The sequence below is a fragment of the Stylophora pistillata genome, chromosome 7 (genome assembly GCF_964205215.1).
Source record: "Stylophora pistillata chromosome 7, jaStyPist1.2, whole genome shotgun sequence".
NCBI lineage: Eukaryota > Metazoa > Cnidaria > Anthozoa > Scleractinia > Pocilloporidae > Stylophora > Stylophora pistillata.
In genome coordinates this window covers 9,090,191-9,117,302 of record NC_142525.1, presented here as the reverse complement: position 1 = coordinate 9,117,302, position 27,112 = coordinate 9,090,191, and the positions used below count along the sequence as shown (strand labels likewise).

The window sequence follows — 27,112 nt, the reverse complement described above, 5'->3', positions numbered from 1 at the left end:
TTATGGTCTCTGAAAAATTTAATATACAAACTTAATTTTATAATTTGATTTAATTTAGTTTAGTCCATTTTCATTGCATTACGTTCTGCAGTGGGGAAGGACTCGAAAGGAACATAGGAACCATTCGTGCTAATCCACCCTCCCACCTATCCCATCCCATCCCACCCCAGGGGAGGACAACCATCACACAGTAATCTCGTGTGTGGGAAAGTAACGTCTCCTAACCCAACCTGCAGGAGACGGGACCTCCATTAATTCGTCCCCATCCGAGAAGACTAGAATATCTAACCATTTCTTGATGTTATAGAAAGGTAGCAAATTCTTCTCAATTATTTTAAGACCCTAAGTGTTGGCCCGGCCGGGTCCCGAACCCTCGACCTCCCGCACAATAGTCCAGCGCTCTATCCATTGAGCTAACCAGGAGGCGACAATAACGACCCGACAATCATAATACTTCAAAACTTTTTACTCCTGTTGATATCACACTGAGGCATGTTGGGCGTAGCCTTATATCTAAAGGAATAAAGAAATTTTCAATCGATAGTCGAAAGTAATGTGGGATTGGACCGGTGTTGCTTCGCTTCACTCTAAGATTGATCCAGAAAACTCTTGTCACTCTCTCAACCAATAAGATTCAAAGCTAGAAACGATCGTTACCTGGTCACACGCATTTCCCACGTTTTCCCGCGCTTTGGTCGCGTTGCCTTTTTTTAATCTTCAGTACTCTTTGTCTCTTCTAGATATTTCCTTCTTCTGATGACCAACGCGATTAATTCAGTTTTGATTTTCCAATACTCAACGAAAAATAATTTTTATGCGGTGACTGCTTTTGTTCTGAGTTATTGAATAACAACTTCTTTCAAACGCTGACACGAACTTTCAGCAAAAGGCGTCCATGAAAGTCTTATCAAAAGCCATCAAAATAGCCACGAATTAGTACTACAAAAATATTGTTTTAATCATAAAAATAAAAAAGCTCTAATAATTTAAAAAATATATTACATTATACTGCTGTTCTCTCAAGTCAAACCCTTCTTGGGGTATGGAATAAAAAATATTTTAAATACTATACATGGTATAAATACTATCGTGCTATTTCCAGTTGAGGTGATTTGTTTAACAGTAGTTTTTAACACAAATAGAAGGGTAAAACTAGCTGCTCCAAAGTGCAATAAATAATTCATCAATGATGGATTGAAAATGATATGAACTTCGATTTCGTTGTCCAGTTTCTTTTCATGTTTACAATGGCAGTAAAAATTTATACTACATGAATGAACCCTTTCTTTATATACAAGGTAATTTTTATAAACGTCAACCCTTATGTTCATTTTGTCAGTATTTACAGGAATAAATACAATCGCTTTTCATACGGCTTTTCTTTTGTTATTGACTGCGAATAAAGGCTTTTAAATCATGTCATCTTTTCTACGCGTTTTTCTTGCTTCAACGTTTTATACATCTTTGTTTTTGCTTTTGTTTTTGTTTTATTTTGTTTTAAATAATAAAAATTAAAAAAAGGGACTGCAGTAGTATTAAGCTTAATAAATTTATACTAACACCGAAGCATTTTCTCGGCTCGAACGCCTAGAGCCATTGCGGAACCCTAAATAGATTAAACACCCTGTAGCAAGAACCAGAAGGGGCAACAATGCGAAAGTGATCACTTTGTAAGAATCCTGTTCTTGATATTCTTGCCTCTCTAAAATAAATAAAGAAAAGCAACATATTCAAAATGAATGATCTTAATAGCGAAATAGACCTTTATTTATGTAATCACTTTCACCAGTGTGGTGAGGGTCGCCCAACAGAGCGAGGCTCCAAATTAAGTGCGCCCAATATCCCACCCAACCCACCTCAGGAAAGAAAATCCATCACACAGTAATCTCGTGTGTGGGAAATTAACGTCTCCTACCCCAGCCCTGCAGGAGACGGGACCTCCATTTATTCGTCCCTATCCGAGAAGACTAGAATATCTAACCATTTCTTGATGTTATAGAAAGTTAGCAAATTCTTCTCAATTACTTTAAGACCCTAAGTGTTGGTCCGGCCAGGGCTCGAACCCTCGACCTCCCGCACTTTGATTGAGTTTAACATTAACAAGAAGTCTATCGCTTTTCTTTATCCAAAAAATTCTCTACAATTTCCCAGAGTGCTCTCACATTTCAAAGTGTGGCACTAACTAAAGTGAATAGAATTAGTCTTGTTTTCTCTTCGTCGTAATTCGAAAAGTGCTCTTGAAGTTATAACTCTGGTATTCATTTTGTTTTGCCAAGGTGATAAAATATATATACAAAATAACTAAAAAACAGAAACCACAAGAAGGAAAACAAAGTGAATCAAAACCGTCATAAAGATAAAACAAATCAAGTTGAACGAAACAAATCAAAACTATGGGAAAAGAGACACGCCGATAATAAAAGCAAATACAACAACAACTAAAATCACTCTCGAAAAACATAAATAACAAAGAACTAAAAAAATTGATCACAAAATTCTCTAAATACCTTTTAGAGTTGACATCGTTGAAGAAGGAAAATCTATGTATTAAACGCACACACAAAAAGAGAGAGAGATCAAATTAATAAGGATAACTTGATTTGTAACGCAATGTTCAATGACTGCGTTCGACGTTTTGCGGTACTAAGATGCTCTAAAAGCACTGCACGTTAACCGTGCCATTAACAACTGATCAGTAACAATCTTGAATAAATTGCAACAAAAAACTCAGGAGAGCTGAGCACATGAGGTGTACATGTTCTACTCCTAAGTAACAATAACTAAAACTCACGATTTTACCACAAAAAAGAAAGAAATTATCAAGATTTCTGTTAGCGTTTTGAGCTAGTGTTTAATTTGTCTTTTTTGTTTTTGTCTTGTCAGTTCTTGAGGAGGTTTTTTTTGTGCTTTTTTTTAAATTTAACTAAAGTAAGTTAAAGAAGTATCAACTCGCCGTCTTGTATATTTGTTGTCTATTGCCATTTAAATTATGGTATCCTTCGTATGGAATTATAACTCACCGATGACATTCACTTGCACCTCATATCTATCACTTCCCAGTAAATTTGTAGCTGTACAATTGTATCCTCCTTCGTCATCTTTGGTGACATTTCTCCGCACCAAACTTGTGGCTTCGTCATTTGTTTGATTTAGAAGCACCTTCCTGTCACGAATTCGAAACCAGATCACCTGCGGTGGAGGAAAACCAGTTGCTTCGCAGTCTAAGTGTAGAGTCATTCCGTTGACTACCGAGAACAGTTGTGGACGTTTTACTCTAATTGTGGGCCTCTCTGAAAAAAGAAATGGTTTTGGAAACCTAAATTAATACTAATTTAATTTTCGTTTTTTGTTTTTACTTATCTGTTTTATTCATTTTTCTTCTATGTGTAATTGCGATTGAAGGGGGGAGAAAGGGAGTTAGAGGTCAAAGAATAATTTTCCACGATACTGAAACCTCATGTTTCATAACCAAAATCTTTCCCCCTCCCCACCCCCCCCTCCTTCCTTCACTCCTTTCCAAACGTTCCTGGATCCACCCATACCGTGATTGTTTTAAAACGGAGACAGTATCTATCTTAGCTTTGTTTTCATAACGATGGATGGTTTTATTAAGCAAACAAAATCGTACCTCGGGCTATTTGAATAACAGTGGTGTTTTCTCGCACTCCGTGGTGACGAACTTTTCCTATGCACCAGACCACCATTCCGTCATGCTTTGATGACATCTTTGTTACACTCAATGTTCCATTTAAGCTAAGTTTATACTGTTTAGGGTAATAATTGTAAACGCTTCTGCTTTCTATTCGAGAGATGAGATAACTGTCCCTATCATTTCTGCATTGTGCCATCATCGGGCACAGATACAGACCAAGGTCTGATAGGGGCAGACCATCTGTGTTTATCAAGCAATTGATCTGTACGTCCCTTGCATCGTTTTCAACAACGATCTGGTTCTCTACATCACTGTTATCAAATCCTGTCGAAGGAATGTAAAGATCATGGAAAGAAGGAAGTTAGCAATTGTAATTTTAACTAGCTCTCTTGCGATATCTATGGGGGAGGTAATTTTTTAATTTCACAAGGGATCTTGCTTGTGTCACAATAAAACTTACCTGATCCCCCATTGGTCAATTTTCTATGGCTAAGGCCCTCCACAGACTAGGGATTTAGTTGTCGACAACTATTTGTGATCGACAACTAAAAAACGTAGTCTGTGGCGCAAGTTGTCGACAACTAAGCAGCAAATTATTAGTTGTCGACAACTAAGCAGTTTCCCATTTCGAAAAGAAAAACATTGTCGACGGCCTCATTTTTTAGCGGTTTTTTAGTGTGTGAAAACTCTTGTTTTAGTTGTCGACTACTTTTAATCTCCGCGCTATTATGTCAGCGGCTTTTCCAGCCGGCTCGGTAAAGAAAACATTCTTTTTGATCTTTCTTCTCCACATCCTGTTCTTGGAGTGAAAAGGACACTAACGATGTCATTATTGCGGCACCTAGTGTCCATGAACAAGTTCTGGTGCAGGATATTTTATCCAAAACGATTGAACGGCAAATTTGGCGCAAAGTTCGTTCGGGGGAATTTTGGCCAACGTGCCGTAGAAACTGGAATGACAGCAATTTTATCACCAATTTGCGAGTAGACAGGGGTACGTTTCTTCTTATTATTGAGAGACTGACCCCTTATATTCACCGAGAAACGATAAGAATGAGACATTCCATTGATGTCGATGAAAGAGTTGCTATGGCGTTATGGCGATACGGAGAATACACAATAAGCTCTTAGTGCCCAACCTCCCCGCGTATCGGTTGCTAAATCAGTATTATAGCGCCAGTGTGTACAATCCCTTTATCGGACTTATTTATATCAGTTGTCGATAACTTTTAGTGGCCGATCACAAATGGTAATCGACAACTAAATCCCTAGTCTGTGGAGGACCTAAACCCTCTAAAATGTTAGAGAATCGACTATAGCTGAGAATCGCCTCTGGAATTTATTTGATTAGAAAGCAAGTGTTATATTTGCATTTTGAAGTAATCAGGAAAAAAAACTCTTTCATGAAGTATAAATTGAGAATACTAAAAGACTATTATTTTATGTCTTGGCAAATGTTATATTTGCTTTTAATAGTGAAAGCGAAACCCCGTTCATGAAGAATATTTGAGAGAGCCATAAGAAAATGACAGCAAATAATTCGTAACAATTAATAGCTCTACTCTATCGTAAATACGTATCTCCAGAAGAGACTCTTTAACTGCGCTATAATTGCTATACAAATTTTCTTTCCAATGCAGATTATTATGACGACGAACAAACAGAACAGCGATCACTATTCCAGCAATTTCAACGCCAGTGAAACTTGAGCCCTCTATTAACAAAGGAACAACAACAACAACGAGAGAATTAATCGATGAATATGGTGATGTGGAAAATTGAAGTTTACATTTAAAGCATAGATTGGAGGTAAGTTAATAACTCATAACGGATTAAAGACTTCAATAAATCACTTTTAATCTTTTATTTAATCGTTTCTTCATTCGTTCAGCCCAAAGATTTTTCAGTTCCGGTCTTCTTTTAAACTAAGCTTCATTCTGAATAGAAATTAGGGTACATGGTGGTTCTTTTCCTGCCGCTAAGCGAGCTTTACTTGAAAAATAATCTGTAAGAGAAGGGCATGTTCTCAAATTCACCAAAGGTTCGCACTAAGTCCTGCTATCGGCAGAACCAAATTTTTTTTTCTATTAGAGGGGGCTGTAGGTGTGTTTAGGGGATGGGGGAAGCGGGAATGGGGGTTACGAGGTGTATTAAAATGGAAGGAAATGAGGAAATAGTGGGACAGGAAAGGGAATGAGGGTGTAAACTGGTGGGAAACAGGTAACAAGCAAGTTACGGTTTACATTCGACCAGTGCATGTGAAATTCCACGAGACGTATTGGAATTGAGTTCGATGAGAACCAAATTGCCGGTTTTATAAAAAGGAAAAAAAAAGGATGAAAATTCAAAAAGTCTCCCAACGATTCAGGTCCGCGCAATGTTTCGTGTGGGACATTTCCGAAGGAATGCATTATTCAAAGTGATAAGGCATTGCAGGGAGACGCCATGTTTACGTTTCTCCAAGGGGCACAAATGTGGCGGCTGCAGGCTAACGAAACCATACTTCATCGCGCTAAGGTATAACAAGCCTATAGTCGTCTTCGTGAGGCTCATCGACATCCCTATGAGTGCTTATTCTCATACAAGGACTGTTTACAGCATTCTCGGCCGCTATTTTGATTTCTTGTAACGCAAAAGCTTAGAAATCTAACCTTGCTTTATCCAAGACGAAAAACCTTATCAAACTGAAAGTTTTAAAAAGATGGGTCTTCCGCTGCTCTAATAACAAACTAAACTAAAATCTCAAAAGGATTGATAATTCCTTACTCTTTAATTCTTATTACGTTGCGTGAAAACCAATGCAAGCAGTAGAGGTGTTGGTCGCGAAATAAGCGACTGATAAAAATCAATGCAATCCTATATGATTTTCGACACACATTTAAATTTGCTCCAAAACTGACTATGAGAAAATTAAACAAGTACACCTACTGCTTACTTGATGGTGATGAAGTTGATGGAGCCAGGATGTTTAAGGTCGTAAGAAAATGACAAATTAAACACTTCTTATATTTTTTTCATATCTTATAGAGGTCTCAAGAGTCATGTTTATTGAATGCTGTGATTGACTAAACATGAGTTCATAATTAAATGAGAATTATTAAATGATTAATAATTAAACTTGAATTAAAAGTGAACTCTGGTTACATCCTTTCCTTTATAGCTTAATTTCTTTTTTCAAGTCACACCCTGTAAGATGATAATAAAATATTGTTTCGTGCGCTTCTGGAGGCAGTGTTATTTTCTCCTTCCCTTCCTGATAAAATAGAAGATGATTATAGACTGTTGTGAGTCTCTTATTATAATAGCTGCTTCAAGTGGTCCGTTACTTCTTCAAATAGCCCTACTGGCATTAGGATATCGCGGAGGGGAACACAAATGAGATCCCCAAAACACGATTCTTCTACCTCTTACTCATTTAAATCTAACATGCCACGGGAACCAATGTTGATGGCATCAGCAACTCGTTCCATTGTTTGCGTTGCAGTCACGTTGAGACTGAATTTCTTTGATCCCCTTGGGTAAGATTTAAAACGGCATATTTTGGGGAAATCTTTCTTCGGCGGCCTTCCCCTTCCTCGCGCAAACTATCCGACTAGCTGTGATTATTAATGTTTCATTTCGAAACGATTACATTTTAAATACGATACTATCTGAATTTTATCGTACTTACTTAAAAAAAAACTATTGTCCCGATTTTAGGTGGACCGTTACGGCATTCCTGCACTGCCCACATATTCTCCCATCAGCATTCGCATCGACGCCGAAGCAAGGTAGAAAATCTTTCTTATAATCAGAAGCAGGCCGTCTGTCCTCTCTAGTCATAGTCTTGTCACACAGCGCGCACTTTTCTGCTACACGACTTACTTGTGTAGTGAAATTTACAATGAGAAATGACACCAAAATTAACATGAAAAGTATAATTTGAATTTCCCGCGGCATTTTCATTACCGCGATCACACCTTCTTGTAACAGGGGTTCCACGCATGCGCACGTAGAATGCCCTCCTGTACTGACCATCTATATCACGTTTATTACAAAGTGAGACAAGTGTTATTACAAAGAGCAACAGAACAAGCACCTCTCCAGAAAAAAGTTAATTATGAAGTAATAAATTGATTATCACATTAAAGGGAAACGATTAAAAGTTTGTGACAAAAATTTAAATAAAGGAATAAAAAGTGAGGCTTTTCATCTTCATGCGGGGATGATACCTTGCCTATAAATTCGTGTATTTATTCGTTACAATCACTCACTGATATTATTTTAAAACACCTTGATTCCTATTGATATCGCTCTCTACCAAGACCGTAAAAGATGGTACATTTGTTACCGCAAAACTTCTTGTTATACTGTTTTTAGAGTGTATCGTATGTCTGTATTTTTCGAACTGGTTATGTGAAGTATATGAATTTGAAATATTCATTTCCTTGCGAAATTTTGCGCTATTTTTTAATTTGTTATGTATATGTTTAGTCTGGTGGATAAATGGCTATGTTTAGTTTGAGAAGCAGCTTCGTGTCAGAGCAGTTTATTTTTCTCCATTGTGAGTTTATTTGTTCTCTTTGCTTATTTGTTGTGAGTTTTCCTTCTCTTGTACAGGAGTGTCTAGAAAGGTTGACGGAAAACAGGCAAAAACTTGCACGCAAAAATTCCCAAAAGATATGGTAGGCAGTTCTCAGGTCGCGGTTTCTCGACCTCAGGATTTCAGGGAAATCGGGGAAAAAGTAATTATATACGTAAAGCAATACGTCAATTTCCAACTGAGATTCCAATGTAATTCGGGATTGCATTGGTGTTGGGTCACTTCGCTCTGTGATTGGTCCATGAAACGAGGGTCACTCTCTCCTGACCAATAATATAGAGCTCTTTTCGACTGAGAAAGTGCTACAAACTTTCTGGACCAATCGCATTGCGCAGTAATGCAAAAAAAAAAAAAAGAAGTCCAAGTCTGTATTTGACATGTTATTGAAAAAATTTTTTTTGCAGCTTGTCATCCGCGTTTTCCCGCGACTAAATCAGTCTACTTCTTTCACTTTAAGTATTCTTTTGATCTTCTAGGTATTTCCTGTCGTTATTTTGGTTAGCTTTTACTACAATCATTCGAAAAGATTGTTCGTTTGCTTGTTTGTTTGTTTGTTTGTGTGTTTGTTTTTCTTCTATAAGTAGAAGCATCATATTTAACTCCAGACACGAATTCCCACCAAAAATCATCAAACATAGTCTTTCTAAAAGCAATAAAACATAATTGGAATAAAGTTCAATTTAATCATAAAGATTAAAAACTTCTGATATGTTAAAAAAATACATTACAATGCCTTCTTGTTCTCTAAGTCGATCCTTAATTGGGGTGTTGGAATTAAAACCTCTTTTAAATGCTTTGGTATACTTTCGAGTTCGTGACAATTTATTTGTCCATCAGTAATGTTAATTCGAAATTAGGAGCATAAAAAACGAGATATGTCTAAAAATTCATGCACTAACGAAGATGGCAAAATTTCGTCAAGATCGTCAAATCCGCGAAATTGAATTCGTCCTATCGAGTTTGACTAAAATTCACTAAAAAGTCTAACTAGTCTATGAAAATTGACTCGGTTTAACGATTCTGAGGAAATTTCGCCATTTCCACATTTCTAGACATATGTAATACAAGAAGTGAAATAGTTACAGCCTCTTTAATTGTAAATTGAAGGCAATACGTGACATTGCACAACAAAGGTAGAATGAATAATTAATATAGTCTGTTTGCAATGACGAAATAAATTCCTGATATTTACATGTAAACCCTTGCGTACACAAAGGTGACATTTTGAAAACGTCAGAACCTTTATTTTCTAGTGTATTCCCTACCCCACTCAAACGAATATAAAACATTTATCATTTAATAAGTAACTATAATTAGGCTAAGAATATAAATGACAAAAGCTATAATATATAGCCTACCGCTAATGAAGCAATTGTGACAACATACCATGCAACACCACAAAGAAATAGTTACGTAACCCATGATAAATACATGTTTTCATGTTTTCAATATTTGCAGGTATAGAATTGATATTCAATTGGCTTTTGTCTGTGCGCGAAGGAAAATTTAGTGCTCACAACAAACAAAACTTACAAAACATTTCATATTTTCTCCACGCTATTCTTAAACTATTCTCCCATCAGAGGGGCGAAGTAATACGAAGAGCTGACGTTCGAAATGTGAGCTTTCTCAACTCTGTACGTAACAACTTACAATTTCAACTAAGTTGATATAATCAAATTACTTTGTTACTCCCACAGACGCTGCACCACAGTTTCTTTAGAAACTTACCCCCTTTCTTAAATATCTATTTGGTTTGCGCCCCTATTATTGCACAGTACACGAACTAAGCCCCCCCCTAAAAGTATCACGAGTACTAGTACTAAAAGCGAGTAAGTTGTCCATTTGTAGGTGGTCTCGCACTCTCGACCTCCTTGATTATCTGTATAACACAAAATCGATTAGTGTAAAGTCGAGTCATCCCTACAGCAACGAAAACTAGAAACAGGGCAGGGGCTATACTTGGTTTAAAATATGCGAGAGTTTTATTGTTTCTCTTTAACATAAAGCTTTTCTACAATTTCCATGGTGCTCATGCATTTCAAACTCTGGCACTATGGACTAAGGAGATATACTTGGTTAGTGGTTAGTGCATTTCTCCTAACACGTTGGGAGGAAGGAGGCAAAGATGAAGGAAAACTAGCTTTAAGAGCGCTTAAAGAATTATGACGATGAAAAAACAAACCTTCAAAACAAACACAAAAAACAGAAACTAAACGAAACAAAACAGGATTATGCGAAACAGACACACCCACAATAAAAAAACATATATACACTAACAAAAAGAATACAAACAATTGAAAAAAAAATTGCTGATAGCTAGAAACTCCTGTTGGATTTGTCAGTGTTGAACCTGGAAGATGTATAAAGTAAACGCACACACACATACACTCATACATATAGACACACATAAAAAGAGAGATCAAATTGCTGATCATAACTCAAATTGCATCGCACCATTCAATAATATGTGGTGGTTCTGAAAATATAAACATTTTTTTTTCTTAATTGCAAACCGTAAAATGGCCAAAATTTTAACCGTTAGCCGTAAGAGCTATTAGGCCATTGAGACACTCCCAAAACTTCTTCACGATTTCCGGGAGCGTTTATGCACTTAATACAGTGGCAATATCAACTTGAGTTAATAGAGTTGGTTTGTATGATTCTTTAAGCACTTTGGGAGGAAGTAGGTAACTAGAATTACGACAAAAATTATGTTTTCAGAAGCACTTTACAAATTACGTTCAAGAAAAACAAAGAGCAAAAAAAAAACAAAAAACAAAAAAAGAAACAAATCAGAAGTATCAAAGCAAAGTGAATCAAAATGGAATGTAAGCTAAACAAGACTCCTACTCAGACAAATAAAAAAGAAATAGTTAAAATTTTGTGAGTACCTGTCGGAGGTGACGATGTTGAATATGAAAGATCTATAAAGAAAATGAACGCACACATAAAAGAGAGATTCAATCACTGATTATAACTTGATTTGTATTGCAGCGTTCTGTGGCCCTAACGTGTCACAAAAACACCTCATGCTAACTACGGTACTTTTTAACAGTCTCGTAGAATAGATTGCAATAAAGAGGAGGAAGAGGATAGAGGGAGCTGGGAGGAAAGACAAGAGAGAATGAGGAGTGTAAGGGATAGGAATGAGAGAGAGAAGAGGGGGGAGAAAGAAGAACAAGTAGAGGGAGAGTGGAGGGAAGAGAGGAATGGAATAGATGAGGACGAGTTGGAAAGAAGAGATGGAGAAAGGAGATGGTAGGAGGATTGTTTGATAGGATGGTGTGAGAGGATGGCGTGAGAGGAGGGAAGAAAGAAGGGAAGAGATAAAGAGAAGGGGAAGAAAGGAGGGGGAAGGAGGGGCGAGAGAAGGGAAAGGAAGAGGGGAGAGAGAAGAAGAGGAGAGATAGGTGGGGGTGAGAGGAGAGAGAGAGATTGAGAAAAGGAAGAGGAGGATACAGGAGGGGAGACAGAAGGAGGAAAGGGGGGAGTGGAGATAGGAGAGGGACTACGTAGGGAAATTATGCGGAGGAGAGAGGAAAGATAGCGACTAAGAGGAGAAAAGAGGGGAATAAAAAGAGAGGAAAAAGAAGAGGTGAGGAGAGTGGAAGGGTCAAGAGGATCCACCACTAACAGATGAGACATATACAGACTGCACATTCTCATTAATTCAGGCAGTTACACATTTGGTAACTCAAGCAAAAGCTTTTAAATGGCAAGGACTTAGAAAGCCGTTTGAAATTTTGCTATCAGAGGTAACGAATGATGGATGGATTTAAGACTTAAAGAGAGGATGCTTACCTAGCATCCAATTTTAGTAGTTAGTGTAAGCAAAGTAAAAGGTCTGTCCTCAACTTTCTTTATTTGTTTTCTTTTTTAGGTCAACAAATTGAATCTTTAAAACACCTTATGTTCCTTTAGTTTCCACTGCCCCCTCCACTGCCCCCTCCCGCTCAATAACACACTCACAGGATACATGATTAGTCATGAAGAAAGCTGAGTACCTTTATTCTCTGACTGACCACCAATATGATACACAGTGAACAATAAATTGGCCATATATGTGTAGGTTGATTTTTAAACTCACGCTTTTCATACTTGAAGGGAAAAGAGTAGGGAAGAGAGAGGTGTAAATGCGGTAGGAAAAGATACGACCTCTGTCAGAATTTCTTTGTTGAATCTAATTCATTTCTTAGCTTTCAGACGGGCAAAAGTTACACCATTCATTCCAGACTTTCTTGTGATTCTAAAAATGTGATTTACTTCGCTTCTTGCAAGAAATGTCTCCTGCGATACATGGGATCAACTAGCTATTACCGAATTTAGAATTAGGTTTCGAAATCAAAAATCTGATATGCTCCCAAACAAAACAGCTTGTGAAGTAGCAATACACTTTACCAGAACCCCACACACCCTAGGTGATTTTTCGTTCCATTGCATTGATCAGGTACAGTCCCCAGGCGGACGAGATGCGGTCTATCTTTCCCGCTCGGGATTGCCCGCATTGATCGTCCGCATAAAAAAAATAGAATAAGAACTACGTTCGTAAATTTTGAACAATTTCGGCGACGGAAAATAAAAAATCGTCAGAGAATAGTCATTACAGAAAAAACCGAAACGACTCTCGTGCGTTTGTTGTGCGACAAACACAGTTAGCTTTCTTTCCCAGCTCTCGAAGGAAACAAGTCATTCTTAATTCTTGATAAAGCGAAATCTTTCTGCAATATAATAAATCCTTTATTGACCAAGCTTGTTCGGTCGAGATGGCTGGATGTTAGCCTGGTTTTTTTTTTCGCATTTTTATGGACCTCGACTTCGTCTCAGTTCATAACAATGCAAAAAAAAAAATTCGGCCAATATCCATCCATCTTGACCTCGCGCTTGATTGATGACGCATATATATAGGCTGGATTTTCAACTTATTCCCTTAATGAACTGATCACCAGTCATACTGAGCTAAGGCTAAATCTTTAAGAACTCACCTAAAACAATTACTTCCACAGTATGGGAGTCAAGTCCGAACGGGTTTTTAGCACGGCAGGTGTATTTTCCACTATCTTCCAATGTGACGTTTTGTTGGATATAGGTTCCCACGGTACTGGTCTGGTTTAAGAGGAGTCCATCTCCACAAGTCCAGGTCATTTGAGGCGTGGGCCAACCATCTGCCACACATACCAAAGACAGGTTCGTTCCTTTGGGCACGTAGACTTTCTCCGGTGTTTTAATTTCCATTCGTGGCGCTTCTAGAAATTCAAAGGACAAAGGAAGTTGTCAATAATCATGAAAATAATAAAGAATAACGAAACGATAATGTCAATGATAGTGACAATGATAATGATATAGTGATAATAATATAATGGAAGCGAATTCCGGCTGATTCGTTAAGTTTTAGCCGAGATCTCTCAGTTATTCTCGTTTTCAATCAAACACGCGGCAGTTCCTGCAGCCCGGATATCACTAAGGAAATGTCCAAAAACATAGAGTACAGTGCACTAACATGTGGTACAACCTCTAACGTCTGTTTTCCTGAAAATGGAAATCTACATGCACAATACTGAGTCAGTGAATGCTCGTACCTCGTATTTTCAAATAAGTTTTTTGCAAACTCTTCCCAATACCGTGGAAGTGAGCCCAGCACAGAATAACCATACCATCGTATTCTGGTGACATCCTAACAATTGTTAGCGTTCCAGTTAGGTCGATTTTAAACAATTGTGGAAAGTCAACCCAGACGCTTGTTTTATTAATCCCAGCAAAGGGGTGTACTTTTCCTTCGCTTGACAAGCATAATTCTAGGTCTTCACAGACGAACCATGCCAAATCATGGAAACCAGGTAAACTTGGAGGGGGATGGTATGGTATCTTCAGATTTTCTTGCGACGGTTTCGCTACAATATCGATCTTAGACACAAATAAACCTATGGAATAGTAGGAAAGTGCGTTAATGGCTATGATAGTAATGGATACTACAAGAAAATACCCAATGGCATTTTGGAATCTTGGCAAAGGACACCAACACTTAAAAAGGGTCAGAAACTGTAGGCAAAGCAAAACTCCACTTCTGATGCCTACGTATAGGGTACCTGCAGTCTAATTCAAAACTTCACGGTCATGAGTTTGAAAACATCATCATTTTATGACCTTTATGCTATGCGTAACTACATGTAAGTTACATCTTATATTACATTCACAGCCATTTGAAAAGCTAAGAAAACTTTAATGACATTTTGGAATTTCACGGCAAGAGGTATAACTTTGCTAAACTTCGAAGACAGCATGTGGGACGTGATAATTAGTTGCTAACGGTTTCCAAAAAGGTGTGCATCTACAGTTGGGAATTACACTGAATTCGTGAATTTTATAGATAATGATAACATTGATAAATTAATGTAAAATAAAAAAAGAGAAAAAATAACAGAAAAAAAGAAAACAACAAATTATTGACTTGGATATACTAAATGCAACTTTCCGACATGTAATAGAATTATGATCCTCAAGAAGACTTAGAAGGAAATAAAGAGTAGTAGATTCATGTTACCTCTACTAACAGGGACTTAATTGTTTACAATTATGTAATAATTTTTCATAAATAATTTTATAATTTACCTCAGTGTCAGTACAGGTCACATGAATTATAAAGCATTTATGCCTCTTGCTCGCTTGCCAATAACCTATTGACATACGCTGTGCATTGCCAGGGGTGAGCTCGGTTTGCTGGGAGAATTAAACGGACAACCTTTATTTGCCGTAATCTCGCCACTCAGTTGAGTGGCCGTTTCAAATTACAGTAAAACCGGAAATAAAACTTAGTCCCAGCAAAGGTGAGGGCAAACACCCATCGAATGACAACTCAACGCACCTATGAGAATGCTCGAATAAAATGGGCGGGTTAATAGGGTGGGAAAAGTTTCCCCTGCGCCGAAACTTAACTAAAAGAAGCCCGAAATCACATGTTCGGATGTTTAAGTATCTGCCATTGTAATTCCCGGATGTAACCTATCCGGGGTAATGATAAAACGCGGCGCAGTTGCATAAATTAATTGATTCCCTTTGGTAATAAATCTCATAAAATTCTTGTACTGGGTGATGAAACCCGCGGAAGATGCCACAAAATATCATTTATCATAATTAAGTTAGGATTTAACACGCACTGTCATTGGTTGAAAGAGCGTGCTCCATCAGAATGAAGTGCACGGAGCTAAGCTAAAGCCGTCACGCCATCTGCCAATTTGTACAATGTCCGGCCATTTCTCTGGTCCCTCTCTGACTAGCTTTTCTTATTTAATTGAAAGTGAGCCGGCAAGTAGCAACAGAAGCCGGCCAAGCAAGGGTTTATCCATGAGCCAAGCGCCGTAATAGACGTCATTCTAACGAGAGTAGAGACGACAATACTCAAACAGAAAACGAAATGAACATGCAGTCGAGTTTTGAAGGTTTTCACGCTCAATTAGATTGTTAGCTTACCTACGGTAACAAAAATCAAACACAGGTGAAACTCGTATAGTATATTCAGTTCGTTGTTCAGTGACAAAACAAAATAAAACAGGTATGATAAGAAATATAACCAAGTGCTATAACTGCTTAAATTCATACAAATAATAACGATATCAGAGCGAGGTCCATCGCAGTTAGCTCATGAGGATGTCCGGTCATCGTAGCGCTTGCGCGTGCAGTGAAGCAAGCCTCATGAATTGCATAGTCCGCCCTTCGGGTGAACAAATGAGAGCTTGCTTTGATATCCTTTCCGATGCGTTGAGTGGAGGGCCCCATTAGTCACAGCAGCCGAGTTTTACGAAGCTGTCATCTCGAGCAATCTTCATGTTCCAGTGAATTTGGCTGTCATTCATAAAACACACGCCTTGAGCAGTTTGTTTTCTAATTGTTATGTGAAAAAAATTTGTGCGTTGTTATGAGCCATAATTCGAAAAAACGTCAGGTAAATACGTAAAATTCGACCTGCCGAGTTATTTCAGTTTGTTAACTTTGATAATTTGACATCTGTGACAGCTTCAGCCTTGTTCAACAAGACGAATAAACATTTAAACCACACATGCTGCGTTATTATTTGTTCATAAGATCTGTAGTTGCGCAACGTTCTCGTTGCCGTCTAATTTCTTTAAAGTCCCTATCATAATTACTATTATTATTACTATTATTATTATTGTTATCATTATTATTATTATTATTATTGTTATTATTATTATTATTATTTGCTGACATCAGAATACAACTGGTGATTTCGCAGTTTCAGGACGAAAAATGACGAAACCAATATCTTAGTCGTTGAGATGATAATAATAATAATAAAATTATTTCTTATAGTGTCATTTACAACAAAAAGGTCAGAGCGCGGTCACAGTGTCTAATGTAAATGAGATATATTCGTCGCTCGCTGTGCGAGTGTACATGTTACCAAACATTTAATAACTCTTTTAAATTCGACCACCTGAAAACATGTGGATAACGATATGATTTGTAAGTTTTTAAATTTTATCGCGAAAGTATACTTTTTTCGTCATGGCACGAGTGTGAAAAGGAAAACCTTTTTTTCGAAAAGAAAAATCTTGTCCGTGCATTTTGATATTTTTCTTTTCAGTAATTCGGTGGAGTTAGCCAATTGTTGGGGTAATTCAAAAACAAAATTTTTTGAATAATTTATAATGTTTATGAAATCTGCTCAAAGATTGACAAAATTTGTTCCTGCAGTGTAAATAACTGATTGCCTGCCGTGAGGAATTTGCGCCAAATAATTGTTCGAAGCAGTGAAAGGCAAACATCATACAAACCGAATTTTAAGAATTCGGAGACAAGAAATGATTAATAATGGTAATTGAACTGAGTGGAGTGCAATTTGGGCTGAAATCATACGCGTGATTTCAAAATCGAACGAGCGCGCAGCGCTCGTTCGATTTGAAATAACAAGTATGATTTCAGACCAAAATTGCACGACACGAGGTTCAATTACCACTTTATTACATCCATTTTGAAATCGCCCAAATACAGAACTTGGTCAATTCAAATATTCTATTGATGCAGTACTGAGCCGGTTTTTAAATAAAAAGCGGAACCGGAAACGCATTTACATCTTATTTTGAAAACAAAACAGAAAGAATTTGACGTCATGTGTCAAAAATTCAGTCAAGCGTATCAAAAGAAAGACAAGTTTCATTCAAGAAATTCAAGAAGTCCTCAATAACTCAGAAAAATAGTGAAGCGTTAAAGTTCAATCCTCGTCGTCTGACTCAATGATGTAAACCCTTCGTTTCTTCTGTGGTTGGGGTGGAGAATTCTGGCTGTCTCTGGAGAAGAAATTGGCCTTCCCCTCAGCTTTGTATATGTGTTAAGTTTGTTGAGAAAATGATTAACGTAAAGTAAAGTATTCTACACTTGACCGGTGACATCGCACGCGTTACAAAGAAAAGCGCCAAACAGCGTTAAAACGACCGTTGGCAACAAAGCGGCTACGGAAAAAAGGTAAGGAGACTTCACATGTTTTGTTCCTCGCTTTTATTATCCTTTGAAATCTTTCTGTATAATTTGTCCTTTTTTTAACGGCCCACACGTACGCTTGAAATGCGATCTTAATATGTTAGTTATTGCCGTTAATGAACTTGATACCGAAAGTCAAACACTTGGGCCGCCAAAGGCGTGCCAAGCTCACGTCTCGAGCAAAAGCGGAGGATTATTTCATGAAAGTGTCACGCGTTGTGTGACGCGGTGTTAAGTTACACGATAAACCGTCGAGAATTTGAATGCGTTACATTGGAACCCCGATACAACGATCCTCGATAAAACGATATTTCCAGTGCAACGATAAATACGCTATGTCCCAGCAAAAGCTACAGTAAAATCTATGGGACAGCATCCCGTCTCGATATAACGATAACTCGATACAGCGATCTAATTCCACTGCTCCCTTGGCATATCGTTAGATCGGGGTTCCACTGAATAAGGAATAGTACGGGGAACAAAGTATGGTCGATTTAAAACACTAAATATTCATAAATATGAATATTTTACACTTTAGATAAATAAACCTTACTCATTCCTCATGTGTGGCGTTGTGTTTTGTGGCGATATCCGTCGTTTTGGGCTTGCTTTGCCGTCACTGTTTTGTCCTGTTACAGCACAGGCGTCCCAGGCTCACGTCTCGAGGAAAAGCGAAGGATTATTTCATGAAAGCGTCACGCCTTGTGTGACGGAGTGTTAAGTTACGCGAGTAACCGTTGAGAATTTAAATGCGTTATAGGGAATAGTGTGCTGGTGGCAGTATTCGCCACAGGGTGTGTGGGATGCGTCTAATGCAGTAGTGTAGTTGTAGCTAGCATTGCACACCCCGCTTTCTACCGTCAGCTGCTGCCGCTGGCTAGTTCCGCCTAGGGGCAAAAAGGGAGCCAAGTGCGCAAGTCTCCCCTGCCAGTACTTAGCCTCTCCACCACCAAGACTTTTGCAGTGCCTCCTCGTAGAAACACACGGTAACTGGGCGTCTCGCGACTCCAGGCAGAATCTGTAGGGGATCTCGGAGCAGTGTGGGCCCTAGAGACATGGTGTCCAGACCCACCGGCGTGTAAACACGCCCTGGCGCCATGTCAGCCACTGCCCCAACTATGGGCAAATAGCAGTCGGATAGTAGACGACTACCGCATGCAAAGACCAGGTCCGGCAGACAGCACGAACGAAACCACTCAACTGGCTCAACGGGCAAGAAGGCACTCCTAGCACGGCGTTTGTGGAGCGCTAATAGGGCAGAGTGAAGACAGTAAGCACTACTTCTGGCCATCCACTGCATCCCTTCCACCACCGGCCATCTCGACTTTGTCGTGCTACAGGACCAAGATGGTCAGGGACGAGAGAGTGAGGCCGACGATCTGCGTAACTCCCCCTCACTTTAATCCATTTCACGCGCAAGTCATGACTTCATTTTCCAGCACTTCCCTTCTCCCCGTTCCCCCTTTTCATAATCCACTCCTCTCAAGTCCGGCGATGGACGAGTGGTGATGCGACAGGTGTGGACACACTTGCAGCCGTTACCACAACTCTACACTTAGGCGGTTCAGGCCTCAGTGGTCGCTTTCCAGTAATAATAATAATAATAATAATAATAATAATAATAATAATAATAATAATAATATATATGCCAAGAAGTAGAGGAGGGCGGGAATTGCGCTATGTTGAAATGGAGTACAAAGCCGCAAAAATCAAGGGTGCAGTCAGACTCCATGGCAATGAAAATCGTGCACTGGGAATGGTACGGGAGTTTGAAGAGCAAGCGGCGAGGATGGGGGCGTAGGTCAATTTTTAAAGAAGCGGCTAAGTGCGCGGAGGAGTTGGGGCTGGAGTTGGATTTGGAACATGCGCAAGGGATCAAGAAAGAGGTGCGGAGGTGCCAAATTGAGAAGTTAGAGGATGAGATCAGAAACCAACGGTGGCAAGAGTGTTTCTAGTGGTTCACAGAGTGGAAGAACTGCCCATCACACACAGTTGCTGGACTCGTCGAGCTATACGAGCAGTTATTGCCAACGCGAGTATACACGAGTCAGGAGACCCACACCAGCGGAGAAGGCGAGGTGAGGTGCAGATTATGCAGCAAGGCTCCAGAGAGTGTGGCACATATCTTGTCAGGATGCAGTGCACTGGCCCAGAGCAAGTATCTCTCTAGACACGACGCAGCACTGAAGGTACTGTTTTACCAACTGTTGTATGATGAGGGATTTATAGACGAGATACCACCCTGGTACTCACCCGACAAGCCGAAGCCCGTGTATGAGTCAGAGAATGTTAAAGCTTATTGGGATGTCCCTATATATGCTGATCAACAAGAGGTCAGATGCAATAGGGTGGATGCACGCATTGTAAATCATATGTGCAAGAGAGTTGTGACGCTGGAAATGAGCTGCCCGTGGGTAAACAATCGGATAAGAAGGGATGAAGAGAAGACACTGAAGTACGGACCCCTTCGCTGGGAACTAAGGCAGCAGTTCCCAGGCTACGAGGTGAAGCAATATAACATCATTATGGATGCCCTCGGGGGGTGGTCACAGGAGCTGGATGTCATGATGCGCGAGCTGGTGGGAGGCAGAAGCACAGACGTACTGCGAAAGATGCAGAGGGCAGTGCTCTCGGGCACGCTGAATATTGCCCGGACTTTCAAGGTGGCAGTTTAACTTTCTGTTAGAAGGAGGACCGTAGACACAACGGAAAAGCTTTTTAGGATTAGTTACTGTACATTTAATTTTTTACTCCATGGCTCACAGGTTACGGTTTTCGCCCTGTGCTGCCTGATTAGAATGTAGCATTCAGTTGATTTCACTGCGACATAATGATAATATGGTTCGAATGCTTTGTTGTATATACCAAGAAGTAGAGGAGGGCGGGGATTGCGCTCTGTTGAAATGGAGTGCAAAGCCACAAAAATCAAGGGTGCAGTCAGACTCCATGGTAATGAAGATCGTGCACTGGGAATGGTACGGGAGTTTGAAGAGCAAGCGGCGAGGATGGGGCGTAGGTCAACTTTTAAAGAAGCGGCTAAGTGCGTGAAGGAGTTGGGGCTGGAGTTAGATTTGGAACATGCGCAAGGAATCAAGAAAGAGGTGCAGAGGTTCCAAATTGAGAAGTTAGAGGATGAGATCAGAAACCAACGGTGACAAGGGCTTCTAGTGACCAATAGGCTGGAGGATGAGAGTTTGAGTGCCGATGGGTGTTTCTGGTGGTTCACAGAGTGGAAGAACTGCCAATCACACACAATTGCTGGACTCGTCGAGCTATACGAGCAGCTATTGCCAACGCAAGTATACACGAGTCAGAAGACCCACACAAGCGGAGAAGGCGAGATGAGGTGCAGATTATGCGGCAAGGCTCCAGAGAGTGTGGCACATATCTTGTCAGGATGCAGTGCACTGGCCCAGAGCAAGTATCTCTTTAGACACGACGCAGCACTGAAGGTACTGTTTTACCAACTGTTGTATGATGAGGGATTTATAGACGAGATACCACCCTGGTACTCACCCAACAAGCCGAAGCCCGTGTATGAGTCAGAGAATGTTAAAGCTTATTGGGATGTCCCTATATATGCTGATCAACAAGAGGTCAGATGCAATAGGGTGGATGCACGCATTGTAAATCATATGTGCAAGAGAGTTGTGACGCTGGAAATGAGCTGCCCGTGGGTAAACAATCGGATAAGAAGGGATGAAGTGAAGACACTGAAGTGCGGACCCCTTCGCTGGGAACTAAGGCAGCAGTTCCCAGGCTACGAGGTGAAGCAATATAACATCATTATGGATGCCCTCGGGGGGTGGTCACAGGAGCTGGATGTCATGATGCGCGAGCTGGTGGGAGGCAGAAGCACAGACGTACTGCGAAAGATGCTGAGGGCAGTGCTCTCGGGCACGCTGAATATTGCCCGGACTTTCAAGGTGGCAGTTTAACTTTCTGTTAGAAGGAGGACCGTAGACACAACGGAAAAGCTTTTTAGGATTAGTTACTGTACATTTAATTTTTTACTCCATGGCTCACAGGTTACGGTTTTCGCCCTGTGCTGCCTGATTAGAATGTAGCATTCAGTTGATTTCTCTGAGACATAATGATAATAATAATATTTATACAGGATAACTCCTTCAGTGTATTAAGCACTGGTATCAATGGGGGTCCTGTTATTAAAATACTTAGTTAAAAAAATACAAAAGGTCTCAAAGGTAAAATGCACTGAGAAGAACTGTCGCATGGCCGACATCAATAAAAGGAGATGTACATCTACACGATAACATCTAATAATTGACGAAAAAATATTTCGTGTCCCTTGAGAATTCAATAAAGGATTCCTTTGTTTTAAATGGCGAGGGAGATCGTTCAATTCCTTCGCGCCTGTAAAATAGGAAGATTTCTTGGTGACCTCTAGGTTGACTTTGGAAAGATGAATGTCATTACAGCGTCTAGTCGCAAATGTGTGTACAGAAGTATTTAAATTAAAATAATTATTCAGATAAGGCGGTCCTGAGGAATTTTCTAGCTAACAAGACAATATGAGGTTGTCGTCTATTAATTAAGGGTACTAGAACCAATGTAACATTCAGCTCTTTAGTCTTGAGACCAGAATTTGGAAAAATTAAATTTGCAGCTTTATGCTGTAAGCTCTCGAGTACATCAGAATTAACTTTACCACAGCCGTACCAGGCCACATCACAGTAATCAAAAACAGGTATAATCATCATCTTGGAAAGGCGTTCAGCAGCAGCCATGGGAATAGAAATTCTCAAACGCCTAAAAACACCCAATTTCCCTGAGACCTTATTGACTACGTGCTCAATATGGTTGTTAAAACTCACGAGCTGATCAATTACAACGCAAAGATATTTGAAAGACTCGGATTTTGTCAAGGAAGAACCAGTGCAGGGTAAGCTTATATTATCCTCCCGCTTAGGCCGTTGTTGTAAGCCATATATTACATATGCAGTCTTGCTCACATTCAAAAAAGCTTATTTTCTTGCATCGACGAAGAAATACGGTTGATATCATTGTTTAGACTTGCATCCAACTCAATAGCAGTTTTAGCGGTAAAAAAACAACACTGCATTGTCTGCATAAAGCAGAACCTGCGAGAAACAGATACAGGAGGGCATTTCGTTTAAGTACGATATAAGAAGCAGGGGCCCCAAAATTAAACCTTGAGGGACACCAGAAGCTATATCCAGGGGCGAGGAAAGAGCTTTGTCGACCTCTACGCACTGGGAACGCACTGTTACATATGCCATATCTCTGTAGCTTGTTTAGAAGGGTATGGTGGTCTAGCGTATCGAAGGCCTTCCTCAGGTCAATGAAGACCGCCCTGGTGAGAAGATCATTATCCATATTTCCACGGATTTCATCCACAAAAAAGGTGACAGCTGTTTCAGCGGAGAAATTCTTCCTGAAGCCAGATTGACAAGACGACAAGAGATTGTTAGCGTTTAAATAACTAAACAATTGATGATATACGGCTTTCTCGGCGATTTTGGAAATTACTGGGAGGATAGAAATGGGACGATAGTTATCCATTTCTTCTCTGTTACCGGACTCGAATAACGGAACAACTCTTGAAGTCTTCCAGTCGTCCGGCACCACTCCAGATGAAAAGGAAAGGTCAATTATGTGAGTCAGACACTCCGAAATAATCGGCGCTCCGTCCTTAAGCAAACGTGCAGGAATGTTATCCAATCCAGTAGCTTTGTTCACTTTAAGCTTTCTCAACAAATTGTAAACAACGTTTGGTCTTACTAAACTTAGCTCGAAGATTTCGTTTGTGAAAGTAGTTTCAGTATTCTGCAAAGGTGACTGCTGTCGTTGGCAAAATATCTTGGACGATCTTTGAGATAATTTGTCATTGATGGTTTTGACAATTGAGGTGAAGAAGTGATTAAAACTCTCAGCTATGGCACTTTTACCTGTCTTGAGATTACCATCGACTTTGATTGGAGACATAGATTGTCTTAATTTCTTCTCATTTAGAAGCACTCTCTTCGAAGCTCTCCAGAAAGATTTTGAGTCATCAATGTTTTCGTGAATTAGGTTCCGATTGTAATTGGCTTTAACGGAGTGCACTTGGTTGTTTACTGCGCTTCTTGATCTTCTGAAGGCACTCCAATCTACCTCTTTATTTTTCCGTCGCGCCTTCTCAAGAAGGCAATCTCTTTGTTACATTAATGTCTTAAGTTCATGCGTAAACCAATGGTAGGTTGCCGGGTAGGTTAGGGTAGGTTGCAGTGTACGAGTCAGTGCTGGAATTCGGCAGCCCTCTGGACGACGAAGCAGCCCCCCTCAGGATAGCACTGCTTCCCCCGTGGCCTGTGGAAGGGTCTAGAAAAGGTGATCTAAACATTGTCTGCCTCACCTCTTCCCTGGCCAGCATGCCGCGGCTGGCAGGGGTCCCACTCCAGCGGTAAGAAGAGTAATAAGAAAAGCAAATCATTAAAGGTGATGCCCTACACCTTCGGTGCTTGGAACGTGCGCACCCTAATAGACCGCACTGGGTCTGACCGTCCAGAGAGAAGGACCGCCCTTGTTACCCATGAGCTAGTCCGTTACAACGTGCAGATTGCCGCCCTCAGTGAGACTCGTCTGGCGCAGGAAGGCCAACAGACAGAGCAGCCTGAAAGCTACAAGTTCTTTTGGATTGGAAATGGACAAGACTATGAGTGGTAAAGTCAATTTAGGTACAATACTCAGCCATCCCCAGACTAATATTTGTATGGAACTCCGACGTCTAACTTGCGAAAAGTTTGAATACATAAATGTTTATCAAAGGTTCTGTACAAATTCAAGCTTTTCGGCCGTGATTTGAAAAGCAGTAATCGGTCCACAAAGTTCCCCCAATGTAATCTAAAGATTTTCATCTTGAACCTTCGCGATCGTTTACTCTTTTAGGCTTCTGAGAACGTCAGTTGTTAGTGTCACGTAACTGTGTCCGTGTCACCTTGCTCTCCGATTGGTAGATCAGGACAATGGATTAAAGCGAGGTGTCACTGTGGGGAGGGGGTAAGTATTGTACATAAATTGACCGTACCACTCTTGGTCGAGATAAAATTAACCTTACACCCTAGCCTCTTGCGCGGCCTTGTCCAGTCTGTGAGTCAAAGGCCCTGGTAGAAAAGAACGGCCATGGAAATGATGGTAGAAAACATTCTTTGTCAGTGTATTGCGCGGAGATTTTTCGAATTGAGACACTTTCCATGGTGCAATGATCTTGGATGGTAAGCTTTGGGTAAGAAAAATGCCGAATAGACTGATTTTCTGGGCGCAAACCGCCTCCGCGTGGACAACGGTCGAAATCGTAGTGTGCAGCCTTGACTTCGACTGATAGCAGGAACAACAGTGATGGAAAAGCAAGCCCAAAACAGCAGAAATCACCAAAAATCACAACAGACACGCCTGTGGTTACAGAGCGTCCCAACCTCACATCTCGAGCAAAACCCAAGGATTATTTCACGAAAGCGTCATATGTTGTGTGACTGTTAAGTTACGCGATAATCTGTCGAGAGTTTGAATGCGCTGAAGGAATAGTATGGGGAATAAAATATGGTCCATTTAAAACACTAAATATTCCGAAATATGAAAATTTTACACGTTAGATTGATAAACCTTACACATTCCTTGTGTGTCCGTGTGTTTTTTGGCGATTTCCGTCGTTTAGGGCTTGCTCTGCCATCACTGTTTTTCCTGTTATCAGACAGCTACGTACACATATTTTAACTTATTTGTGTGTCCTTTTAAGCTGCGGAGTATGCCTACAATGATCAGAGTACCAAATTGGATTCTTTAATTTTGATCTTCTCAACTCCGTATCCCGCTCGTGACCTGATTCAAGAAGAAGCGCCCTGCGATCGCCCTTGTTTACTTTGCCATGCAAGCGTAACGACTGGTTAGCTCAATTGGGAGAGCGCCGGACTGCTGTGCGGGAGGTCGAGAGTTCAATACCGGCCGGACCAACACTCAGGGTCTTAAAACTAACTGAGAAGAATATGCTTCCTTTCTTTAACATCAAGAAATGGTTAGATATTCTAGTCTTCTCGGATAGGGACGAATAAATGGAGGTCCCGTCTCCTGCAAGGTTAGGGGCAGGAGACGTTAATTTCCCACGCACGAGATTACTGTGTGATGGATGTCCTCCCCTGGGGTGGGTTGGGTGGGTAACAGGACCCCCGTTGATACCACTGAAGGGGCTATCCTGTATAAATATAGATGTCTGTATAAATATAGATGTCTGTCTGTCTGATCATGTTTATGGAACGTTTTAGGACAACTTGCACTATATTTTCCAACCAATTGTTATGGTAACCTGAATACTCTGCGAAAAAGATAAACAAACGAAGTTTGAACGGTCAAAGACTTACCTTAGTCAGTTTTCAGAATTATGCAAATAAGCTTTGACACGTGCGTGATGAAGTACAAAGACATTGATTTGCATTGTTTTGCAAGTACAAAGACATTAATTTGCATGATAGTGGATGAAAGCTAGCGAGATGCCTGCGGGTTTGAGACGATCGTTGACCTCATTATTGTATAAACTATCTTCCGATATGTTTTTCTTATCCGGTTTACGCGTGCATTTTGCTAATTCTTTCTTTCGAAGTGGTCAATGTTGATATGCATTAACCAATGATATGCAATGATATGCAAGGTCGAAGGGAAGAATGTCTGCTGTGATGAGATCTAGATGATCTGATTACAGCAGTACCCAATAACGAAAGCAAACATTACAATTCGAGCACAACACTTATTCTTTGAAAGAAATCAAGGCTATATTTTAGGGTTATAGGGCAACAAATATAAAATCGAATAATTTGATCCGTGAATTGTGCTTTGATTGATAATCGGAGCAACAGTCAGCGAATACGTCTCAGTGGATGAACCAACTCACGGTACCGACGAGTCAACCGCCGTTCATCACGACGACATTCCTTCACAGAGCCTCAACTTGCGGTAATGCCCTTAATCATATATTGATTGCCTGTGTCGCGATTGCGTTTATATCACTCTTGAATGTGATTATGAAAAGCAATGGAAATTTTGCTCCTAAAGTTCATGTCTCACCAAAACTGTAGCGAAATAACAAGTCTTGCCGTCGTTTCCGTCTTTCGCTACACAACCAACCCTACTGCTATATTGAAATGCGTTCGAAGTTTCCTTACAAATGGCGGTTTTGTGCCTTACTTACTTGTTTCAAGAGTTGGCACGCACGATATGAAGAATGGGAAGTAAAATCCAATACACCTCATTCTTTTGGCTCCTTGACTTCGTGTAATGGCGTAGATCATAAAAAACTGCTTACCAAAAATGGAGAATTTATCATTTCCACAAATACTTGTTTTTTTAAGTGATTTGTATGTTCAGTGGAGCGCGTA

The 27,112-nt window shown here is 40.0% G+C and overlaps 3 protein-coding genes across 3 annotated transcripts; 1 reads left to right on the top strand and 2 right to left on the bottom strand.

Annotated features, from left to right (window-relative positions):
* Positions 1 to 937: 937 nt before the first annotated feature.
* On the bottom strand, positions 938 to 4,124 carry LOC148726522 (neural cell adhesion molecule 2-like). The gene is made up of 5 exons (XM_088726331.1): positions 4,113 to 4,124; positions 3,629 to 4,001; positions 3,021 to 3,290; positions 2,508 to 2,540; positions 938 to 1,702 (listed from the first exon to the last, which is right to left on the bottom strand). The coding sequence occupies exons 1-5, from the start codon at positions 4,122 to 4,124 to the stop codon at positions 1,551 to 1,553; spliced, it is 840 nt and encodes a 279-aa protein (XP_088582457.1). The 3' UTR covers positions 938 to 1,550.
* Positions 4,125 to 8,897: 4,773 nt separating this feature from the next.
* Positions 8,898 to 27,096, bottom strand: LOC148726520 (neural cell adhesion molecule L1-like protein). The gene is made up of 5 exons (XM_088728963.1): positions 26,926 to 27,096; positions 13,814 to 14,155; positions 13,220 to 13,480; positions 11,129 to 11,161; positions 8,898 to 10,116 (listed from the first exon to the last, which is right to left on the bottom strand). The coding sequence occupies exons 1-5, from the start codon at positions 27,023 to 27,025 to the stop codon at positions 9,974 to 9,976; spliced, it is 879 nt and encodes a 292-aa protein (XP_088585089.1). The 5' UTR covers positions 27,026 to 27,096; the 3' UTR covers positions 8,898 to 9,973.
* LOC148726521 (uncharacterized) lies at positions 19,414 to 20,545 on the top strand. Its single transcript, XM_088728575.1, has 2 exons — positions 19,414 to 19,441; positions 19,692 to 20,545. Exons 1-2 carry the CDS (start codon positions 19,414 to 19,416, stop codon positions 20,399 to 20,401), a joined length of 738 nt encoding a protein of 245 aa, XP_088584701.1. The 3' UTR covers positions 20,402 to 20,545.
* Positions 27,097 to 27,112: the final 16 nt, after the last annotated feature.